This window comes from Sinocyclocheilus anshuiensis, unplaced genomic scaffold, assembly GCF_001515605.1.
Source record: "Sinocyclocheilus anshuiensis isolate Anshui unplaced genomic scaffold, SAMN03320099.WGS_v1.1 scaffold778, whole genome shotgun sequence".
Classification (NCBI taxonomy): Eukaryota; Metazoa; Chordata; class Actinopteri; order Cypriniformes; family Cyprinidae; genus Sinocyclocheilus; species Sinocyclocheilus anshuiensis.
In genome coordinates, this window is record NW_015544177.1 from 778,986 (window position 1) to 801,138 (window position 22,153).

At 36.6% G+C, this 22,153-nt stretch overlaps 1 protein-coding gene across 3 annotated transcripts in view; it reads left to right on the plus strand.

The window, feature by feature from the left end:
- LOC107696280 (potassium/sodium hyperpolarization-activated cyclic nucleotide-gated channel 3-like) overlaps positions 1 to 22,153 on the plus strand; it is a 27,657-nt gene continuing 5,504 nt past the window's right edge. For 2 of the 3 annotated variants that reach the window (XM_016496563.1, XM_016496564.1), the window contains exons 1-6: positions 1 to 985; positions 12,032 to 12,455; positions 13,997 to 14,158; positions 16,901 to 17,119; positions 20,928 to 21,074; positions 21,272 to 21,512. In XM_016496563.1, the coding sequence (XP_016352049.1) occupies positions 327 to 985; positions 12,032 to 12,455; positions 13,997 to 14,158; positions 16,901 to 17,119; positions 20,928 to 21,074; positions 21,272 to 21,512 (1,852 nt within the window). In that variant the 5' untranslated portion in view covers positions 1 to 326. Of the gene's footprint in view, positions 986 to 6,039; positions 6,087 to 12,031; positions 12,456 to 13,996; positions 14,159 to 16,900; positions 17,120 to 20,927; positions 21,075 to 21,271; positions 21,513 to 22,153 lie in introns of those variants that run through there. The other variant, XM_016496565.1, reaches the window with a different exon arrangement.

Sequence of the window (22,153 nt, forward strand, 5' to 3'; positions counted from 1 at the left end):
CACGCATGTTACCACAACTGAACTGGACATCTTCTGCACCTTGGATTACTGATGTGTCGGTGGCCGGGGGCTTCGCAAGTGCTGTTTAAAGAGTAGTTTGAAACGGAGGGTGTAATGATTTGTCATTGAGACGCGCGTCAAATTGTTTCTCATTCAGACACGTCCGTCCGTCTTCCCGCATCCGGTGTGCGCGCTCGGTGTCTAGTATTACAGATGCTGCGGGATGCATATTTGTGCATTCATATTTTTGACGACCTATTTTCCAGCCTGCGTCTCCTCTCAGATGACACCGACTGTCATTTGTTCTGTTAAGGTGGTCGATCACAATGGATAAGGTGCATTCTTCCATGCTCAAACGGCTCTATAGCTTGCCACATCAGTTTGGACACAAGGGTGCTATGACTCGAGACGGCGAAGACAGCGACAAGGACACTCGGAGGAAAAGTGTCAAGATGAAGCATCTTCCCTCACCCTCCTCCACGGGGAGCTCTAAAGGTGTCAGCGAGGCCAAGAGCGGAGACGCGGAGACCGATGTGGGGAAACCCTTCAGAACCAACGTGAACGGCGACTGCCAGAGGTTCAGAGGCAGCCTCTCTTCCATCACCAGTAGGCATGCTCCAGACGCGGATCTGGCGGAGCAGAGGTGCCTCATCGGGGATGCGAGCCCCGAGGACGATGGTCCCTTGGAGCAACCCGGACCTGGAGAGAGCCAGGGCGCGCAGGGCGGTCGCGGCGACGGGGCACAACAGGCGCCCTCTGAAGAACAGTCGACTTTCGTAAAGTTGGAAGGTATCGATCAAATCATGCCGGACGATGAGCGGTTGTATCAGGCGGGCTTTATGCACAGGCAGTTTGGCGCGATGCTTCAACCGGGGGTCAACAAGTTCTCGCTTCGAATGTTCGGGAGCGAGAAGGCGGTGGAGCGCGAGCAGGAACGCGTCAAATCTGCAGGCTCTTGGATCATTCACCCATATAGTGACTTCAGGTAATCCCATGTCTAATTATCCGCTATGCAAATATTCCCACTTCCATCAGGCCTCCAGCAAGGAGCTCTCCAAAACGAAATAATTCTGTGCTTTGCTCACATGTCTGAGCAGATTAAATACAGCCCATTTGTCTTTTCATAGTTTTGTTTTTAAAAACGTCTTGCTGTGTCTTTGAGCTTGCCGAGGATATTAAAATCAGGCCCATTCTGTTGCATTCACTAACCTCACCTGGTCATATTCACCTTTTTCCTGTTTGAATGACATCGATGCCATCCACATATTGCAAGGGCAAACAGTGTCACCAACGCCACCTGTCTAGGAGTTTCTGTGATTGTTTTGCATTCATTGCGTGAAACTTTCACTGCACCAGTAAGGGAAGTCAACTGTAATCTCTAGCTTTACTGCATAGAAATAAGTCACGCAATCATATTTAGCCGTTATTCTCAGGCAAAGCTGCTGTTTACACTCAAACAGAGCTGTCCATTTCTGCACAGGCCGGGAAATAGGGTGATCAAAATGGGTTAACATGACAAACGGGCATTATTGGGAGCAAACATCAGAGAGGATTACAACAACACAATTTATTTAATGGCACTCTGCTGGCTGAACGGTCCAAGTTGGAGGGGGCAGTGCTAACAGTCAGGTAGCTGAAATGGACCACATGGCCTTTGCACAGTCAGGATGGCGTGTAAGCCGAGCAGTTATGTGCTTCTAATCAGCGATTTCCACATTGTTTTGATATCAGTTGAAATAAATGATGTGAGATCAGGGTCATACAGTGCAAAGGAGGACAACGTTGAATCAACACCATAAATGAAAATTCTGTCATCATTTACTCACCCTCAAGTCACCTGTATGACTTTCCTTCTTTGCAGAAGATACAGTCCATACAATGTAAGACAAACCATTTTTTTGTGTTTTGTTTGGACCCTGTTGACTTCCATTGTATTTAACAAAAAACAACCAAATATATTTTCAAAGTATCCTCTTTTCTGTTTCACATATAAATGAAAGTCATACAGGTTTGAAATGACATAAGGGTGAGAAAATTATTACAGAAAGTACTTTTTTTAACTACACTGTTGTAGTTGTTCTACACAGATTTTTTTCCTATACACTGTAATTTTTTTGAAGTTGTAAATAAAACAAAGATTATTGGAGTATGTTTTACACAAAAAAAATACTATTTCAGTCTTTCTACTTCAAAATGTAACATTTAATTCAGTGTCACCCACCAATTTTGTATTATTTGTCAAATTTAATTTCTTAGCGAAAATTGTTTCTTCACCAAATATTTTAGTCCACTTAAAATAAATGGTGTAGAAACAATTTTCACTCAGAAATTGCTAGTAAATCACAATTAATTACAAAGAAAAGGAAAATAACACATTGAATTAAACATCAAAATTTTGAAGTAGAAAGAGTAAAATAGTATGTTCTTGTACTCCAATAATATTTGTTGAGACAAATCATTTTTACGGTGTAGAAAAATGGAAAAGGTACTGGTAATTAAGCCAAGACATTATCCGTTACATTTCATGTACCCCTAAAATACAAGACAATGCAATTTGTAATTCAAAATATGAGTAAAACACTTATGGAAAAATATCAATATGGAAAATCATATTCATACTAATGAAATACATTGGACCCTATTTTTTTTTTACAGATTTTCTTAGAATTTATTCATTTAACTTATACTGGCAAAACCATCCAAAATGCTTATGTCAACTTAATAATAATAATAATAATAATAATAATCTTTATTTTCTATGGCGCCTTTAAATGTTACCTCTCAAAGTGCTTTACATAAACAAGTAAAACAACAAAATACACCGTATGAAGATTATAAAATAAGAAAGAAAAGAAGAGATGCATTCAAAACACAAAATAATATAGAATTCTATAAAATTCAAGTAAAAGCTACCCTAAAGAAATGAGTTTTAAGGCGAGATTTAAAAATGCTAAGGGATTTCGCTTGCCTTATCTCAATAGGTGAAGAGTTCCATAGTTTTGGAGCTAATGAAGAAAAAGCCCTATCTCCCATCGATCTTAAACGGGTTGACGGAACAGTTAACAGACCAGTTTCAGATGAACGAAGGTCACGCATTGAGGTATAGGGAGATAAAAGCTCAGACAAATATTGAGGTGCCAGACCATGCAAAGCCTTATAAGTAAGCATCAGAATTTTAAAATCAACCCTAAACCGAACAAGGAGCTAATGCAAAGACTCCAAGATAGGTGCGATATGATCTCTTATCCCAGTTCTAGTTAGGATTCTAGCATCCGAATTTCGCATGACCTGCAATTTGTTTAGGGTAGCTTTTGAAACCCCAGCCAACAAAGCATTATAATAATCAATACGGGAAAATACAAAAGTGTTAATCAACTTCTCAGCAACAGGGAAGGACAGAATTGGACATGATTTGGCGATATTTCTAAGATGAAAGAAAGATGTTTTAACAGTATTCTGAACGTGAGGCTCAAATTTTTTAGTTTTGTATGAAACTCCTTGATAGAACCATCAACAGTTAAAGTAACGACCCAGCTTTACGTAATTGGTGAGGTGAACCAATGAGCATAATCTCAGTCTTTTCACTGTGAAGACAAAGAAAATTTTGCGAGATCCATTCTTTTATCTTAGAAATACATTGAGAAAGAACATCCACAGGCACAGTATCATCAGGTTTTGAATGTATGTAAATTTGAGTGTCATCTGCATAAAAATGAAATTTTAGACCAAAAGATCTCAAGAGCTGGAAAAATGTAGATGTTAAAAAGCAAGGGGCCCAAAATTGATCCCTGAGGGACTCCAGATTACACGACACCAACCTCAGACCTAAATCCACCCATGGTAACAAATTGCTTACTGTCTGTAAAGTAGGACTTAAACCAATTAAGTGCAGTATCAGAGACCCCAAAAACTGTTTTGAGACGAGTAATTAAAAGAGAATGATCTACAGTGTCAAAACACAGTATTAAACTTCAGTTTTGTGACTATATAAGATGAATGTTATTTCAGGAAGCATCTAGACCTGATGAGTACCAAATGACCACAGCAGCGGGTGATTTGTAAAGTTTCATCTGTCACAAGAGGTACCGTCCTTAGTCGTCTGGCATTTTCAGGTGTCATTTTCACATTTGCCCTTGTCTCCTTCCTCTTGCACTTGCTTCATCCCTCTCTCCCCGTGCTCTCTGACCTTCCTCCCCTCAACACTGTTAGGGAAGGTGATGGGCGATGCAGGGACTTCCATTTACTGATTGCATCACCTGGTTGATGCAGAAAACGAGAAGTGAGTGTCAGAATGTGGAGGGAGGCTGTTGAGAGGGGGGTGGAAGGTTAGCATCAGTGTTCAAGGGGTTCTGGAATAAGGGAAGCAAAGAGACATGCTTTTTAATGAATCACCACACCACAGAGCAGCTCTGTTCTGCAGCGCATTTAGAAAGAGTAGGAAATATAATTTTCTGCTAAACAATATGGTGCATCACATCATTTCTCCATTAGCTTCAGATGAAAATGAAAGCAGTGCTCTCTAACAGAGCTCAAAATTTAGAGCAGTGGACTCGTGTAAGCAAACATTATAGCTGTTTTTATTAAATTATGGTCTAAACATATTACTACAATGGATGTGGATTTCTGTGATATGCTCAAACAATTCAAGTGTTTTCTTCAGTGTTATGCACTTTTATGTTTCAGAGGTTAGGTGTTATTAAAACTAACATATTTTGTGTTTAATTTATTTTTAAGGCTTTTTATAGCCATTTCATTTTAACTTTTGAAGGATCATGAAACTCTTGAGAAGTTAACAGATGTTCACAGATATAAGTTGCAAATTATTGCAAATAATGATGTCACATATTATTCTGAATATTTTGAGAAAAGGTTTTATGGTTACATTTTTTGAGCCATTTTGTTGTTCCAGTTTAAAAGTGTATCAGTGTAAAATTTTACTTTTATTAATAAAAACAGCAGATCTTATAACAATTTTCATAACAGTTACATAAAATATATCTGAAACTGTCATTTAGAAGTGAGAAAAAACAACAAAATCTGATAGTTATATACTAAAATAAACATAACTTTAACAAACTACTAAGATAACGTCAGCCAACACGCAAATATGTATTCATACAATAACACATACACACAAATACACTAGAAAATCACCTATTTACTGGGATTTGTTTTAAATGTTTCGTCACAATGTTTTTGTCCTTTATAAAAATCTGAATTAACTGGTCGTGTCGCAGAGAAACGTATTACATCATTAGATTCTCCAAGCTAGGAACGTCATCTGATTGATTTCCAGCCAATAGCTGTGCAGGCTGATATGCGAGAGCACAAAACGGCAAAAAATACAAAAACGTAGTGTTCAGGATAGCAATTTCTGTGTGGAACACCATGGTAAATTTCACATTGTTTGTTTTTTTCTGAACATATTTCATCTACATCTACTTTCATCGAATTCTAAAACATAAAATGGCAGCGGATCGTCTGATAATGAACGCGATGACACAATGTATTATAAATCAACAGTGATAAACCCCAAAAATTGAAGAAGAATGGACTGTAAAGTAACTACATGCTTTTATTCACCATGCTTTAAACTGATGTGTTAGTCTTTGTTCTGAGTAGTGCTTGTAAAAGTGATGAAGATGTTTTAGATGTTCTTCCTCAGTTTCATAAATAGCCATAGGCTATAATGTTAACATTTTATAATGAAAACTTGTTTGATTTGTTCATGATAGTGTTGTGTCTCATGATAAAGCAGACGTTTGGACGTTTGTGGTCATAGGGTGATATTTCTCAAATGCAGCAGAGGGCCCTGTTTCTTTCATCTCTATAGATGTTGATCTGGGTCGAGTTCACTGTCTAAAGGCCAAAAAGGCCCATAGTTAAAGAAACAGCCTTTAGGCTATCTGAATTCATGTGATTCTTTGCATGACGGCAGCATGACAGCCAACCAAGTGAATCATCGCAATAGTCTTGAATAAACCTATTATTATGTACCCAACACATTAGCTTTCTGCAGGGAACTCCAGCAGACAGAGCGACTGGTTGAGCTGTGGTGCAGAGCGTTCAGATGATGGCTAGATCTGGTGAGTAGAGTTGACACAGATTCCACAGAGAGATCATCACAATTGGAGGGATGGGGATTGGGAAAGACAATTAGGACTCATAGTATGCTAAGCAGCAACAGATAGAGAAGGAGAACAGTGAGTGTATTTTTGGCAGATTGTAACAGAAAGCTGATTATCGCAAAGCCTTTTGTTCGAATGAAATGTGTTCCCTCTGCTGTCATTTAGCAGTGGCTCTCGTCTGTTAGTTGATTTTTAGCCTAAATAGGGTCATTAAAGATCCACACAACTTCAAAATGAAAGGAACACAAAACTTACACCGCAACCAAATACCTTTTTGCAGAACTATATCTCCACTTTTCCAAGCTTTCTCAAATTCATATACCCACTGGTGTCCATTTGATATTACAAATGACATTGCATAATACCTCTTGTGGTTTCTGGTTGTTTATAGTGTAGTTCTCATGATATATCATTTGTTTGCACATGTGAATCGAGAAGAGAATAATGTCTATAATGTGGTTACAATGATTGATAGGATAGATATTGGATATTCCTAATACAATTAGTGCTCTAGTAACAGTGGCATATAGGCTACATATTACATTTATATGCAGTAATATAGACATTATGGAAGCTTACAGGCTATAATATAATCCGGATATTAAGTGGACCAAGAAAATACTGTGATGTGATGTGATATGATTTGAATACCAATTAACTGATAGGCCCAGACAGAATCTGTTTTGTTGTTGTTTTTCCATCCATTTTCTGCGCTGATTTCAAAGGAAAGGTCTGGGGACAGTGAATTTTGTGAAAGACAGCTGTCCCAAATTTGTGTTTGCCTGCTACATGGTCTTAAATACAGCATAGTTTCTTCCTGATTCTATATGAAAACTATTTTAATGTAACATTTTATGGGAATTATTATATTGCAGTTTTGTTTTAATATTAAAAAAAATTTTTTTTTTATAATTTTATTATATAGATCACTGCATTTCTTTAGTTGTTGAACTTCTCTTGGTATCAGTATGTTGCCTTTGCATAAGTGTACGGTACAAACAGTTCAGCACATGTTGCTGTAAAATTTATACTTTTGCCTGCTTTGACCACTGGAGCATCTGTCCAAGGGTAAATGTCAATGGCAAATCCTTTATAATCTGAAAACTGTCTGGAAATAATCTGGCAGATTTAGTGACGCTTCCTATAGATGGTTTGTTCCTGTTTAATCTCCTCCAAAGCTCATTTCATGCAATGTAAAATAGAGCCCTGCGATGCGGAAATGTGGAAGTAGTATTTTTCCATTTGGTTAAACCCAGATTTTATATTACATTTAAAAGTAGGTGTTTAACATATTTGTGATTATGGTATTATCTTGCCAGAAAAGCAGCTGATATATTAGCATTATTTGGATACTTCATTTGTTCTATTCTAAGTGTTATCTGATGTATTTCCTATTAAAGCAGTAAGTTTTAGTGGGGTATATCATATCACTAATAAGATGCTAGTTTCAGGTCAGTTGAAAATGGTTTTAGGGCAAGGGTCGTTATCATTGTGAGAATTTAATTAGACAAAATTAATAATCAGTCATTATTATTTTGCCCAATTTTTGGTTTTAACAGACACAGCTGACTGAAACAACATAGCTGGGTCATTCTGTCAAATCAAACAAATTTCAGAAACTTGAATTTGTTCATATTCAGAAGACAGACAAAGATAAATAGTAATGAAAATCAAAATTTTAAAATGCCATTGATGAATATTTACTATTTTGTGTTAATTAATAATAATCAAAGGCATCAATTGGCCGTTTTCACCTAATTTGGAGGCAAATTACAGGGGTGGAAAAATGACTTTAGAAAGATCATGTCAGCATAATTATTACAAATGGTGGCAGGTCAAAACGGGAAAAAGCATGTTTTTTTTGTCCAGAATTTGTGTGCCTGTAACTCAAAAAGTATTAAGTATTATTTAGGGCGATATACCGGTAGACATGATTAACTGGTAGAAATTTGTCAGCCGGTAGAGATTTTGGACTATCGTCTCTATCGTGGTTACACGCTCACGTTGCTGTTCTACATGGTCACGAAAACTTATCATTGGCACGTAATTTTAAGCATTGCGGTTTAAAAACAAGTCATTCAAAGCCATTGAAATGCAATCATCAGTGAAAGAGAACTTATTTCGCTATATGCAGAGTTATTTTTGCCACTTTATAGACTTTGAATGGTTTAATACATACACTTGTATGTGTAAAAATGCATTTCTTATTTATTTGTTCTACTGTAGTTTTTTTGTCCTATTGCTTGAAATTAGTTTCTTATTCCTTTTTAATTGCTGACTGTTTACTTTCAGTGAGCTTGATTTTTTTTTAAATTTAGGCTAGTATTAGTTTTTTGTGAAATTGACACTGGTGACAAGAATTATGAAATATCTATGGTATCAAAAATATTGATATCATAAAGACCTTATTTAAAGCAAAAATTACATTATCGTGATATATACCATTACCGTGAAATAAAATCACTCCTATCGTGATATAATATTTTGGTCATATCGCCCACCCCTATATGTCAATATTCTTTTAGATACTGGTTCTTAACAAATTTATTGTTTGGTCTCTTTGTTTTTAAGGCCCTATATGGTTCAGTTCCAGAGATGTGGGGATCTCAATCTGGCTCCATGAGTAAATTAAATTGCACTGAGTTTCAATAATCAAAAACCAAATGTGGGTCACTTTGCTTACAACCCATAGCTTTTTTATACCTTTTATACCTTTTTATAAAGAAGAATGTCTGAAAGACAAATAATGTTTCCCTCTATCAAAACAATTGCATAGAAACTATTATTTTCCCAAAGTTTTCATGCTTGTTCCTCTAGAAGTATAAAAGATTCTGTATCTCCATATCCTTTGAGATTCTGGTTCGTAAAGATAGTATTTTACGAGCCATTTAATATTTGGCTTTATTTTTAATTTATATATTTCTTTGACCAGAAAAAAATATCAAAATTACAAAATGTTGCCTCTGAGGACCACTGGTTGATTTGACATGGAATGACCCAGTTCTTTTTATATGTTTATGGTTGTTTATGCTAATATGACTGCTGATAACAATAACCTTCAGTCATGATCCAATACTTTGGTTAATCTGCTTTTGATCATTTCTGCAATCATTTCATTTCACCAACAATTTGCTACTGAAGAAAACACTGTGACCTATTTATACACAAGGGCCTAAAATCGAACAGAGTTTTTTTCCCCCCTTGTCCATGGTGTCAAACAACACATAATCCCTCTGGACAACTCTGAAATGCTGAGAGCCTCGTTCTCTCTTTGCAATCCATACCGAGCTGGACGGTTTATCAACCCTCTGTGTGATCGATTTCTGCTTAATTACAACAGCAGCAAAGGACTGGAATTTAGTAACCAACCAGCTCTCTACCAGGGTATAAATGATGAAGGCTAATCCTCAACTTCAGTTTGTAGTGTACATCAAATGATGCGAAAGAATATTAGCACGTGGGGAAAAGAGCCAGGCAAATACTGTAAAGCAGCGTGAAATATTAGTAGAATTATTGAATGTTTCATGCAACCAGAAAAGGCTCATTTTGGCATATCAGGGCCAATGGGGTAATTAATGCAGCGTTCAGCAATTATGGCGGCTTGTTTTTGTGTAAACGGTTCACCCAGCAGATCTTTTATTGATGAAATGGCGGTCTTGCCAGAGGTCTCCTGGATGTCTTCCAGCCCCTTTCATTTACATACGTACGACACATCCAATTACCAAACAGGGAACTCATCCATAAACGAGAAGTAATAGCCCAACCAGACAGCCAGCCATTTCCAGCGTCAGTCAGGGGCTGAGCTCATGCAGCGTTCTCAAGGAATCCTGAGTGCGCTTTTTAGATTAGTGTTTCTGATTACTGACATCATAATGCTTATTTTGAGGAAATGAAGGCAGACGATTACATCCATGCATTTGTCCAAAGCTGCTAACTGCTTGCAAGGCATGCATCTTATCAGTTATATTTCCTGAGAACTAAACCCATGACCTTGCTAGTGCATCAGTTTATCTACAGAACTGGTTGGTCTTAAATATGCCATTGTTCCTTTTTGAACCCATACACAAACTATACAGGTGCATCTCAATAAATTAGAGTGTCGTGGAAAAGCTCATTTATTTCAGTAATTCAACTCAAATTGTGAAACTCGTGTATTAAATAAATTAAATGCACACAGACTGAAGTAGTTTAAGTCTTTGGTTCTTTTAATTGTGATGATTTTGGCTCACATTTAACAAAAACCCACCAATTCACATCTCAACAAATTAGAATATGGTGACATGCCAATCAGCTAATCAACTCAAAACACCTACAAAGGTTTCCTGAGCCTTCAAAATGGTCTCTCAGTTTGGTTCACTAGGCTACACAATCATGGGGAAGACTGCTGATCTGACAGTTGTCCAGAAGACAATCACTGACACCCTTCACAAGGAGGGTAAGCCACAAACATTCATTGCCAAAGAAGCTGGCTGTTCACAGAGTGCTGTATCCAAGCATGTTAACAGAAAGTTGAGTGGAAGGAAAAAGTGTGGAAGAAAAAGATGCACAACCAACCGAGAGAACCGCAGCCTTATGAGGATTGTCAAGCAAAATCGATTCAAGAATTTGAGTGAACTTCACAAGGAATGGACTGAAGCTGGGGTCAAGGCATCAAGAGCCACCACACACAGACGTGTCAAGGAATTTGGCTACAGTTGTTGTATTCCTCTTGTTAAGCCACTCCTGAACCACAGATAACATCAGAGGCATCTTACCTGGGCTAAGGAGAAGAAGTGAGGCAGTAATTAAAGCAAAAGGAGCCCCTACCAAGTATTGAGTACATGTACAGTAAATGAACATACTTTCCAGAAGGCCAACAATTCACTAAAAATGTTTTTTTTTTTATTGGTCTTATGAAGTATTCTAATTTGTTGAGATAGTGAATTGGTGGGTTTTTGTTAAATGTGAGCCAAAATCATCACAATTAAAAGAACCAAAGACTTAAACTACTTCAGTCTGTGTGCACTGAATTTATTTAATACACGAGTTTCACAAATTGAGTTGAATTACTGAAATAAATGAACTTTTCCACGACATTCTAATTTATTGAGCTGCACCTGTAGATGTAAAAAGTGTTTCAGGAAGAATAATCCTATATTTCTGTCATTTAAGTGTTATATTATTAAGTATATGTTAGTATTATTTATATTCTGTTATACAATTTTTTTAATATTTTGAAATAGATTTTATATTTTTCATAAATATATTTCATTTATTTAGTTTTTATTTATTTTCCAGTTGCAGTTTTAGTAATTTTAGTACTTATATTTATATTTGTTAGTTGACAAAGCAACATTTAATTTAGGCTTTTAAGTTCTAAATCTAATATTAATATTTCATTGTATTTCAGCTTTGTCTCAATTACTGAAAATTATTTTTAATAGTTTTTGTTTTAGATAAAAACAGCAGTGCATAATAGTAAATAATTAATTTTAACAGTAAAAATATATTAGTGATCATGTTAATTATTTACTATTGTTTTCATAAAATAAAAATGTGCAACGTTAATTAAATAGATAATAATTGTTTTATAATATTAAAATTATATATCTAGTATTTATTACTATTATTAGTTAGCCATTAATAATTATTATTGATATTCATTATTTACTACTATTATTTCTATAAATAAATGAATTATCTATTATGAAACAATATTCTAACTTGTAGAATCTATTTTTCAGCTAAAAATGTTTCTGTGCTTGTGTCTCTGTATAACAGAATTGCAGTACTATTAAGAAGAAGCACTTAATTGTAATTTATAATCTTTAATTGCCTTTAATCGTTAACGGCTCCAAAGGTCATGTAGACTCTTCTGTTCCTAAGGCATTAAATAAACACTTTGTCCATTTTATATCCTCCAGGTTCTACTGGGACCTGATCATGCTTCTGTTGATGGTGGGCAACCTGATCATCATCCCCGTGGGCATCACCTTCTTTAAAGATGAACACACCCCCGCCTGGATAGTCTTTAACGTGGTCTCTGACACATTCTTCCTGGTTGACCTGGTGCTGAACTTCCGCACGGGGATCGTCAAAGAAGACAGCACGGAAATCATCCTGGACCCTCAGCAGATCAAGGTGAGGTACCTTCGGAGCTGGTTCGCCGTGGATTTCATCTCCTCCATCCCTGTGGATTACATCTTCCTCATTGTGGAGACACGCATCGACTCGGACTTCTACAAGACGGCACGAGCGTTGAGGATTGTGCGTTTCACTAAAATACTCAGTCTGCTTCGGCTGTTGAGATTGTCCAGACTCATTAGATACATCCACCAATGGGAGGAGGTAAGATGCACCTTTACAGACTCTTAGATTGTAACATACTGTATCTATCACAAATAACACATTTTTGTTTGCTTGTGAATGTTGAAAAGAAAATGAACGGTGACATGAACCTTGTTTGATATTCCCGTACCAATAATGGAGCTGCCCATGGTTTCTTTTGGTGGTCCTGGAGCAATATTTCTGTGAAACAAATACTCTCATTCCTCATAACCACAACTCTAACCGTAATATAAACCCTTCAATTAATATTTCAGACTTAAAATGAAAATTCTGCCTTTACACACCCTCGAGCTGTTTCAGAATGGGATTTGTTGTGGTCTAAAATGACAAAAAATCTGCGTATTTTAATACATACGTTACCGTCAAAAAGTTTGGGTCAGTAGACCCCGAAAAAAAAAAAAAATTCGGCAGGGATGCATTAAATTGATCAAAAGTGACATTAAATACATTTATACTGTTATAAAACATGTCTAATTCAAATAAATGTTGTACTTTTGAACTTTCTGTTAATCAACGTGTCCTGAAAAAAATTATCACAGTTAAACAGCAAAAAACATTTTCAATATTGATAATAATAAGAATGTTTCTTGGGCAGAAAATCAGCATATTAGAATGATTTCTGAAGGATCATGTGACACCGAAGACTGGAGTAATGATGCTGAAAATTCAACTCTGCCATCCCAGGAACAAGTTACATTTTAAAATGTAGTAAAATAGAAACGGATATTTTAAATTTTAACAGTATTTCCCAATATTGCAGTTTTTACAGTATTTGTGATCAAATAAATGCAGCTTTGGTGAACATAAAAGACAATGTGGCGCCTTTAGGTTTGAAACGACCTCAAATAAATGCAAATGTTGGCTGAAACTGTTCTTTTAATTACAGTGAGAATTAACATTGAGGTTGTTCTAGGACCAACAATGGAGTTGATCCAAGAACACATCCTACTTGTTAAAATCCCAGTCAGCAATAACAGACAGAAAGTCACATAAACTTCACAGTCGTTGCCATCACGTGGATTTAATTTTAGCTCTGTCAAAGAATGGCTGCTTCTAAATCAGGCTGCAATTAGCCACAATTACAGGCAGCAATGTGTTACTCAACCTAACCATTGTTTGTCCGTGGCAAAGTTAAAAGCGTCCACCATGACCCTTTAATTGCTTCGATCGCTCAACCCTATCGGCCATCAACCTTGCGAGTTAACGGAAATCTATTGGATTCCGCACTTTAATTACTGCTATTTGGGAACGCCGCCTTTTTGTCCACTGAGGGGTGGTGCATCGGTGCCGTTATGGATTGTGGGTAACATCAGCCTCTAGTCTGGCCTCGCACTGATCTCCTAGGAACTATTGGTGACATTAGCAGAAGAGATACAGTACCTTATGTAATACTCCACAAGTCAAGTGTTGTGCTACTAAAAACCAGCTTAAGGACAATGTGGCCTAGAATTGAGTGAGGATTAAATCTTAATTGTGACCCAATGCGGCATATTCTAGTTCTGCCATCACAGTTGCACATCTCTGACCTCTTTTCCTTTTAGATTTTTCACATGACCTATGACCTGGCTAGTGCCATGGTGCGCATTGTGAATCTCATTGGAATGATGTTGTTGCTGTGCCACTGGGACGGATGCTTGCAGTTCCTGGTGCCCATGCTGCAGGATTTCCCTTCAGACTGCTGGGTGGCCAAAAACAAAATGGTGGTAAGTGTTAAGGGCCACTCCGTGCCTGTTTTCTCTTTATTTTTCATCGGCAGAGCTGGCAATGGTTTATTAATCCCAACATCCAGATTTTCAGGTTGTTCTGAAATAAATCAATAAAACTGAAGATATAAATGCAGCAGAATAGAATAGGTGTTGATACTGCTGCAGAATAAATGGCCTGGATGAAGCATTTTGAATTATAGAAAGCTGTTTTCACCAGTAAAAAATCAATTGAGAGCTCAATTTCACACTGAGAAATAAAGTCACATTGTGAGTTACAGTTGTGAGAAACAAAGGTGCAATTGCAAGATAAAAACTCACATTGTTATATAGTTGCAATGAACTCTTTCCCTGCCAGCATTTTTTAAAAAGGTTGCCAGCCACCACCAACATTTTTATTTATTTTCACTGAATTTTCACGTCCCCCAGAATATTTTGTTGTATGAATATCTGAACATGCAATACAGAATATAAATAAAGAACAGAGCTTCTACTTTTAAAGCACTTCAAGCATTCTTTTTTTATCGACACTTGAATGTAGGTAAGTTTGATTTAAAAAAGCAACAAAGCTGAGAAAATCGTGTTTTTATCAGAGATTACAACTGGATCATATTCAGTATGATGATCGAAGCATAGATGCTGTAGATCACTTGCATCAACACCCCGAAAGCTTGCACAGTCCTTTACCACTTCCTGGATCGACATTTCACTCCGTAACATTAGGCATTTATATGCTGTTTATTGTTAATGATCGCATTATTTTTCATATGCATCTGCTTACATATGAGATCGCTCGTTTCTGCGTCTTCCTCACATGTGTTTTTGATCGGGAGATTCTGGTCTCATTCAGAAGATGCGTAATAGCACCAACAAGCATATAGCAGGGAAAACACAGAAAGCCATAACGTCTTCAAATTGCAAGGAATAAAGTCAGATTGTGAGATAAAAAGTCATAATTATAAGTAACAAAGTTGCAATTGCCAGAAGCAAAACCGGAGATGTAAAGTGACACTGCAAGATAAAAAAGCCACATTATGCCATATACTGTAAAGTCAGCTTTTGCGAAATAAAGCCACGTTGGGAAATGTGAAGTTGCAAATATGAGAAATAGAAGTCGCAATTGCAAGAAACGAAGTAATGATTGCAAGTCACATTGTAAAGAATCACAATGGGGAGATATGAAATAAGAGTTAAAAGAAATAGTCACAATTTTGAGATATAAAGTCAAATTGCGAGATAAAAAAATCAGATTGTGACACATAAAGTTAGAAATATGGGAAATAAAGTGGCAATTATGAGATAAAAAGTCAGATTTTGTTAAATAAGGACACATGCGAAATATAAAGTCACAATTATGAGAAACAAAGTTGGATTTACGGAAAAACACGAATCACGATTGATGGATAAAGTCATATTATGAAATATAAAGTCACAACTGGGCAATATAAATTAGTGCTGTCAAAGGATTAATCGCATCCAAAATAAAAGTTTTTGTTTACATAATATATGTGTTTATATACTATGTATACTATAATACTATGTGTTTCCAGATCCCTACTATTTCTACCACTCGCAAACCATACATCACACACTGTATGGGGGAAGTCATGGCCCAAAGGTTATGGGTTCGAGTCTCGTACCAGCAGGGATTGTAGGTGGGGGGAGTGAATGTACAGCACTCTCTCCCACCTTCAATACCATGACTGAGGTGCCCTTGAGCAAGGCACCGAACCCCCAACTGCTCCCCGGGCGCCGCAGCAAAAAAAATGGCTGCCCACTGCTCCGGGTGTGTGTTCACGGTGTGTGTGTGTTCACTGCTGCGTGTGTGCACTTTGGATGGGATAAATGCAGAGCACTAATTCCGAGTATGGGTCACCATACTTGGCCACATGTCACGTCACTTTCACTTTCACTGTAGGTAGCGCAATCCTAACAACCTGCGCACTTTCCCTATGTCTACTAATACACTACTTTATTTTTCTATTGGTCTCTGGAATTGCCAGTCTGCTGATAATAAATTAAAAGAAAAGCAATTTTGAGATATAAAGTGAATTATGAGAAAGTAGTGATCACAAGAAATTAGGTTGCAATTACGAAAAATAGCTACAAGTATGAGATATAAAGAGACAATTACAAAAATAGTCAAAGTGCTAAAGAGAAAGCCACACTGTAAGATATAAAGTCAGAATTATGAAAAACAAGGTAACAATTACAAAAAATAAAGTCACAGCTGCAACATATCCTGGACCTGCATGATAAGTATTTTGCCCAAAAGTGCCAGACCGAGTGACTCATTTTGCTAAAGAAGAACACTGTCCGTGACTATGCTTCATTAGCATTTGTAAAACAGTACCTTCTGCTTTCCTCCATCTTCTGATATCAAGAAAGCACATGCAGCGTTCGTAATGACCCTCCTGCTAAAGGACGTGATATTTCCCTTTCTCTCTCTCTCTCTGGCCTTTACTCCGGCTCCTTCTAAATCCTGTCAGAAATATATAGAAACACTGTCACTTTTTTTCCAGTCTAACACTCTCTCGCGCTCTTTCTCTCACATTCTGTCATTCGCGAAGCTATTTTCTCTCCTCTCCCTCTTCACAGCACGTTTTGTCCCTCTTTCACCGTCTCTCCTATTTCTTTTGCTCTCTATCACAATTGCCGTCTTTCATGCTCGTAATTATATTCATGCTTTAATTTGGGTTCTTTTTTCTCTTTATCTCTCTCCCGTTCTCTCTTTCCTCACAGAATGACACATGGGGTCAGCAGTACTCTTACGCCCTGTTTAAGGCCATGAGCCACATGCTGTGTATCGGGTATGGCATGTACCCTCCTGTGGGCATGACGGATGTGTGGCTGACCATCCTCAGCATGATCGTGGGTGCAACCTGCTATGCCATGTTTGTGGGCCACGCCACTGCCCTCATTCAATCACTGGACTCCTCACGCAGGCAGTACCAGGAGAAGGTTAGTAAAAAAAGAGGAGGTGATGAAGTCAGTTGGCTCTGGGAGGCTAAAGTGTGGATATTTGCATACATTGCGATGTAAAATGAATTGTTTTGTGTTTTATTACAGAATAATTTAATGTAGGGGAGCTTGGGGCAAAACTCAATTTCTTGACTCATAAATAAGCTAATGATGATACCTACTCTGCTCGGTAAAATTTGTGCTTTTTTTTCCATCAAAAAATGAGGAATATTATTTGAGGAATTATTTTGGGATGTCCATTTTGGATGTCTGAATTTTTAATGCCCTTGGAACCCAGTTCATATCTATTTTATTTGTTGGTTAAAAGTTGCTAATGCTGTTAATGCTAGATTCATAGTTATGAAATAAAAATATAATTATAAAAATGATCAAGTATAAAAAAAGTAAAAAATAAATTGTAAATGTATTATAAATATGATCTTAAAATATAATATTTAATAATATTATATATTGTTAAATAATATATTGCTAAATAATATCCAACTGTATAAATTATAATATATTAATATTATTTATATAATTTACATTTGTATATGTTCACATATTTACACATAAAAGTAGTATAATGTAATATATAAAGTATATTTGATAAGATTTTTTAAGTGTTTCTGATCAAAAATCAAGCAAAAACAGTAATATTGTGAAATATTATGACAATTTAAAATAACTGATATCTATTTTAATATGTTTTAAAATGTAATTTATCATTGAAAAGCTATTTAATTTATAGCACCCATTACTCCAGTCTTCAATGTCAAATGATCCTTCAGAAATCATTATAATTTGAAACATTTCTTATTATTATTATTATTATTAAAAAATGTGTTTTGCCTAATATCTCAAATTCATTATGCTTAATGTTAATTATTTATGTAACCGTTTTATTAAAATATTTCACTGCTTGCTTTGCTATATAAACAACAGAATAGATCAGTGGTTCTCAACTAGTGGATTATGGAAAAAAAAAAACAGCAAAGAATAACCTGACTCACTAGTAATAATGTATAGTAAGTGAAGCAACATAAATCAGCTCTTTATTTATTTATTTTAAAATGCTTCCCATTTATTTGAAATAGAAATATATTGTAACATTGTAAATGTCTTTACTGTCACTTTTGATCAGTTTAATGAACCTTGCTTAAAAAAGTATTAATTTATTCAAAAAATATTGTACTAACCACAAACTTTTGAATGGTAGTTTATGTTATATTAAATATATTAACACATATAACTGTTGGCAGGTAGGTTAGTAGTAGCTAAATGTTGCAACTGTCTTCTATATTCCTTTTATAATTGTCGAAAATATATACTATAATGAAAAACCTCCAAAAATACAATCTTCGTTGGTAAGCCAGCAAATAAGGCAAAGATCATTTTAATGAGGATGGGCAGCTGCCGTTTCCCACTTTGTTGAGCATTGAAAAAATTTCCCAGCAGACAAAATTTCCTCACTCTGAGAACCGAGAACGCCTTTGAAGTCCTGTTTAAAAATAGAAAAACCAGGGTCGCAAGCAGACGAGTGGAGAGAAAAATGGTAAACGACGACGGTTTGTGAGTTTTGAGCGGCGCTCGAAATGCAGTTCGAAAGTCGTGGAGGTTTCTGCGGTGATTAATACTCAGTTTTATTGTGTCTGTAAGTGTGCTGGAGCGGTAATTGAACTGTTGTCATTTTCTATGAGAAGAAAATACAAGTGCTTTGACCTCTGCTGTGTTAAAAGATTCAAGTCAATTCAGCCCAACTGCAGTTGTCGTGGCAACTTGCATTGTTGATATAGGAGTGCATATTGATGTGAGGTTTCCTCCCCTTTCTTCTAAAAAGGATGAGGCCTTTTCTTGTGTGCAGCGAATGTTTTGATTTCTCAAAAGCTGAACGCATAAAGGCCAATGGTTTTGATTATGGTTTCACAGTACATAATTTACAGTTCCTCTCCACATCTGTTCGAAAGGGTTTTGAAGACACAAACACACCAGGAGAGAGAGGAAGATTCGGTTAGGGAGAGTTCAACAGGGATGAAAATGTCTGAAGTTGTCAATTTGTCCCGTTAACTTAGCTGCCGATTTCATTACCTGCTGCATTTGGGCTTCCACACCACTCTCCTCGGTGTCAATGCGATTACCAGCATCCATTTCCAGAAAAAGGACGAATTCCAATGACACACTGTTTTTCCCAACACCATGAGCCATGCTTGCCTTACGCTGGCACTTCAGCAAGCGACTTCACACCCTCACCGGGCTCCGCGGTTGAAACCTAACTGTATAGCATGACATTATTTCCTGTTGTTTGAACTCATCCTGCTGGCTTTGTCCCCTGCCCTTGAATATGATAATAGAAGAGCCACTCGGAGAGACCGAGGAGATGTTCACAGCTGACATGGCAGGAACATTAGCATGTGGTGAAGGGCACATTGCAACCGGCTACCGTCGACAGCCTAGACAGCAGTTCATGGAAGCAGGAGAGAGAAAGCAAAATGGCTAGTGACAGAACAAAGTTTATTAGAAAGGACAGCTGAGGCAGAGAGCCATGCGGCGTAACGTCGCCGAGCCGCAGTGCTGCAGGCGCCCTCTACCAGTTTCGGAGACACAAATGAAATAACAAAGAGACAGTACAAGGGGATTGTGGGTAAAATAAACCCTATCAATACTGTACGTCCTTCCTTGAAGTGAAAGAGACAGGCTTGGAGAGAGGGACAAACAGAGAGACAATGATAAATGTGGAGATGTGAAAATACCGCCGAGCTTTGCAAATGGAGCCTGGGAAGGCTGCCGTAAATACGGTTACACTGACCAGGCTATTGTTTTGCAAGACATTTAGTCAATATTTATTTATCGGTAGCTGTGTAGTTAGAGACAACACCTCAGGGTCTCCTGACGGTTTAAAGACTATTTACACCTAATCATAAAATCATTCATGACAAGTCTTTAAAAAAGACAATGGGTTACTAAGAGCTCCTTTGTTCCAAGTACAAAAATATTGGACTGTGGTCCTTTAAAAAATAAATGACAGTACTATTGTAAAATGATGGTATCAGATGGTAGGATCACAGTACTTTGATATATACTATGGTAATGAATAATTACCATATTCGTACCTTTGTGCATATGCAAATGATTATGATGTTAGAAAGGTGCCGTTAAAAAAACATTTTTTGTGATAAACTTTTTTTTTTTGGAAAACTAGGTAATTTTTTTTATTTTTGCTTTGCTTCATGGTTGTGTGTGTGTGTGTGTGTGTGTGTTTTGTTTAATTTTGTTGTTTGATTTTTTTTCTGTTTTCTTTTGCTTTTGGTTTTCTTTCTTTTATTTTTATTTTTTCTGTTTTCTTTTGCTTTTTGTTTTCTTTCTTTCTTTTGTTTGTTTTCTTTTTTTGTTTTTGTTTTGCTTTTGTTTTGTTTTGTTGTTTTGCTTCATTTTGGATACCAAACAAGGGTCACGGGTCAATTAGATTTGGTTTGGAAACAATCTTTGATTTGGCAATAATCCTAAGACTCTACTGGATAAACTAAGAACCTATGGGATAAAATGGAATTTCTCTATCTATCTATCTATGTATGTATCTATCTATCTATCACCTATCTATCTATCTATCTATCTATCATCTTGATGTTATTTGGTTTCATATTTGATCCCACTAGGGTCTTTAAAAAATTGTTTCAAATAATTAAAGAAATCTCATTAGCATTTCTGTCCACATTCCTTTTGGGTTTTTTGGGGGGGCTATTGTTGCTAAGCATGTAGATAAATGTGTAATATTCAAGTTGATAATATTGTGTATATGTCATTTGTACAGTACAAGCAGGTGGAGCAGTACATGTCCTTCCACAAACTTCCTGCAGACATGCGGCAGAGGATTCATGATTACTATGAGCATCGCTATCAGGGGAAGATGTTCGATGAGGAGAGCATTCTGGGAGAACTGAACGAACCACTCAGAGAGGTTAGTAGTAATGTAACGCTCTGTAAATCCACTTTCTGACAGCAGGTGGCGCTTATGGAACATTAGAATTAGAGCCACTCAGAGAGGTTAGTAGTAACGTATAAGCCAGTTAGTGTATACTTTGATTGCGTAGCTTGTATTCTAGTATTAAACAGTTCTATCCACTTATTTTGATATTCTTCATTCTTCAATTACAGGAAATCATCAGTTTTAACTGTCGAAAGCTTGTGGCCACCATGCCGTTGTTCGCCAACGCGGATCCCAACTTTGTGACCTCCATGCTCACCAAGTTACGCTTCGAGGTGTTCCAGCCAGGAGATTACATTATCAGAGAGGGGACCGTTGGCAAGAAGATGTATTTCATCCAACACGGTGTACTAACTGTTCTGACGAAGGGCAGCAAAGAGACAAAGATCTCGGACGGGTCTTACTTTGGAGGTAAGAAAACAGTTATGATTGGTTTGGATGGTTTGATGCAACTTTCATTTGATTCTTGATATTTGTATGATGATAGTTTTGAAATGTTGCTTAGCATAAAGCACTTTCTTATAGAATCTAATGTGGATGAATTGGCAGTTAAGTTGCAGCAAATAAGTTTGTGTTTTTATTAGAGAGGTTTTATGTGCTTAACGTTCAGGCTGGTACCACCGTGTTCTTCAGTGTTATCGGCTGGTTCTCCCAGGGAACCAAATCAGTGAATGGCCACGCTTTTGGAGCCTGGGGAAATTCCTCACCCAGCATAAGTTAACCATTCATGAAATTAATTTCCTTAAAAAAAAATTATTGAGTAGCAAATCAACCTTAGAATGATTTCTGAAGGATCATGTGACACTGAAGACTGGAGTTATGATGCTGAAAATTCAGCTTTACATCCCAAGAATAAATTCTATGTTAAATATATTGTAAAATATAAAACAGTTATTTTAAATTGTAATGATATTTCACAATATTAATGTTTTAAAAAATTTCAACATTGATAATAATAATTAAAAAAAAAAATTCTTGAGTAGCAAATCAATGTTAGAATGATTTCTGAAGGATCATGTGACACTGAAGACTGGAGTTATGATCCTGGAAAT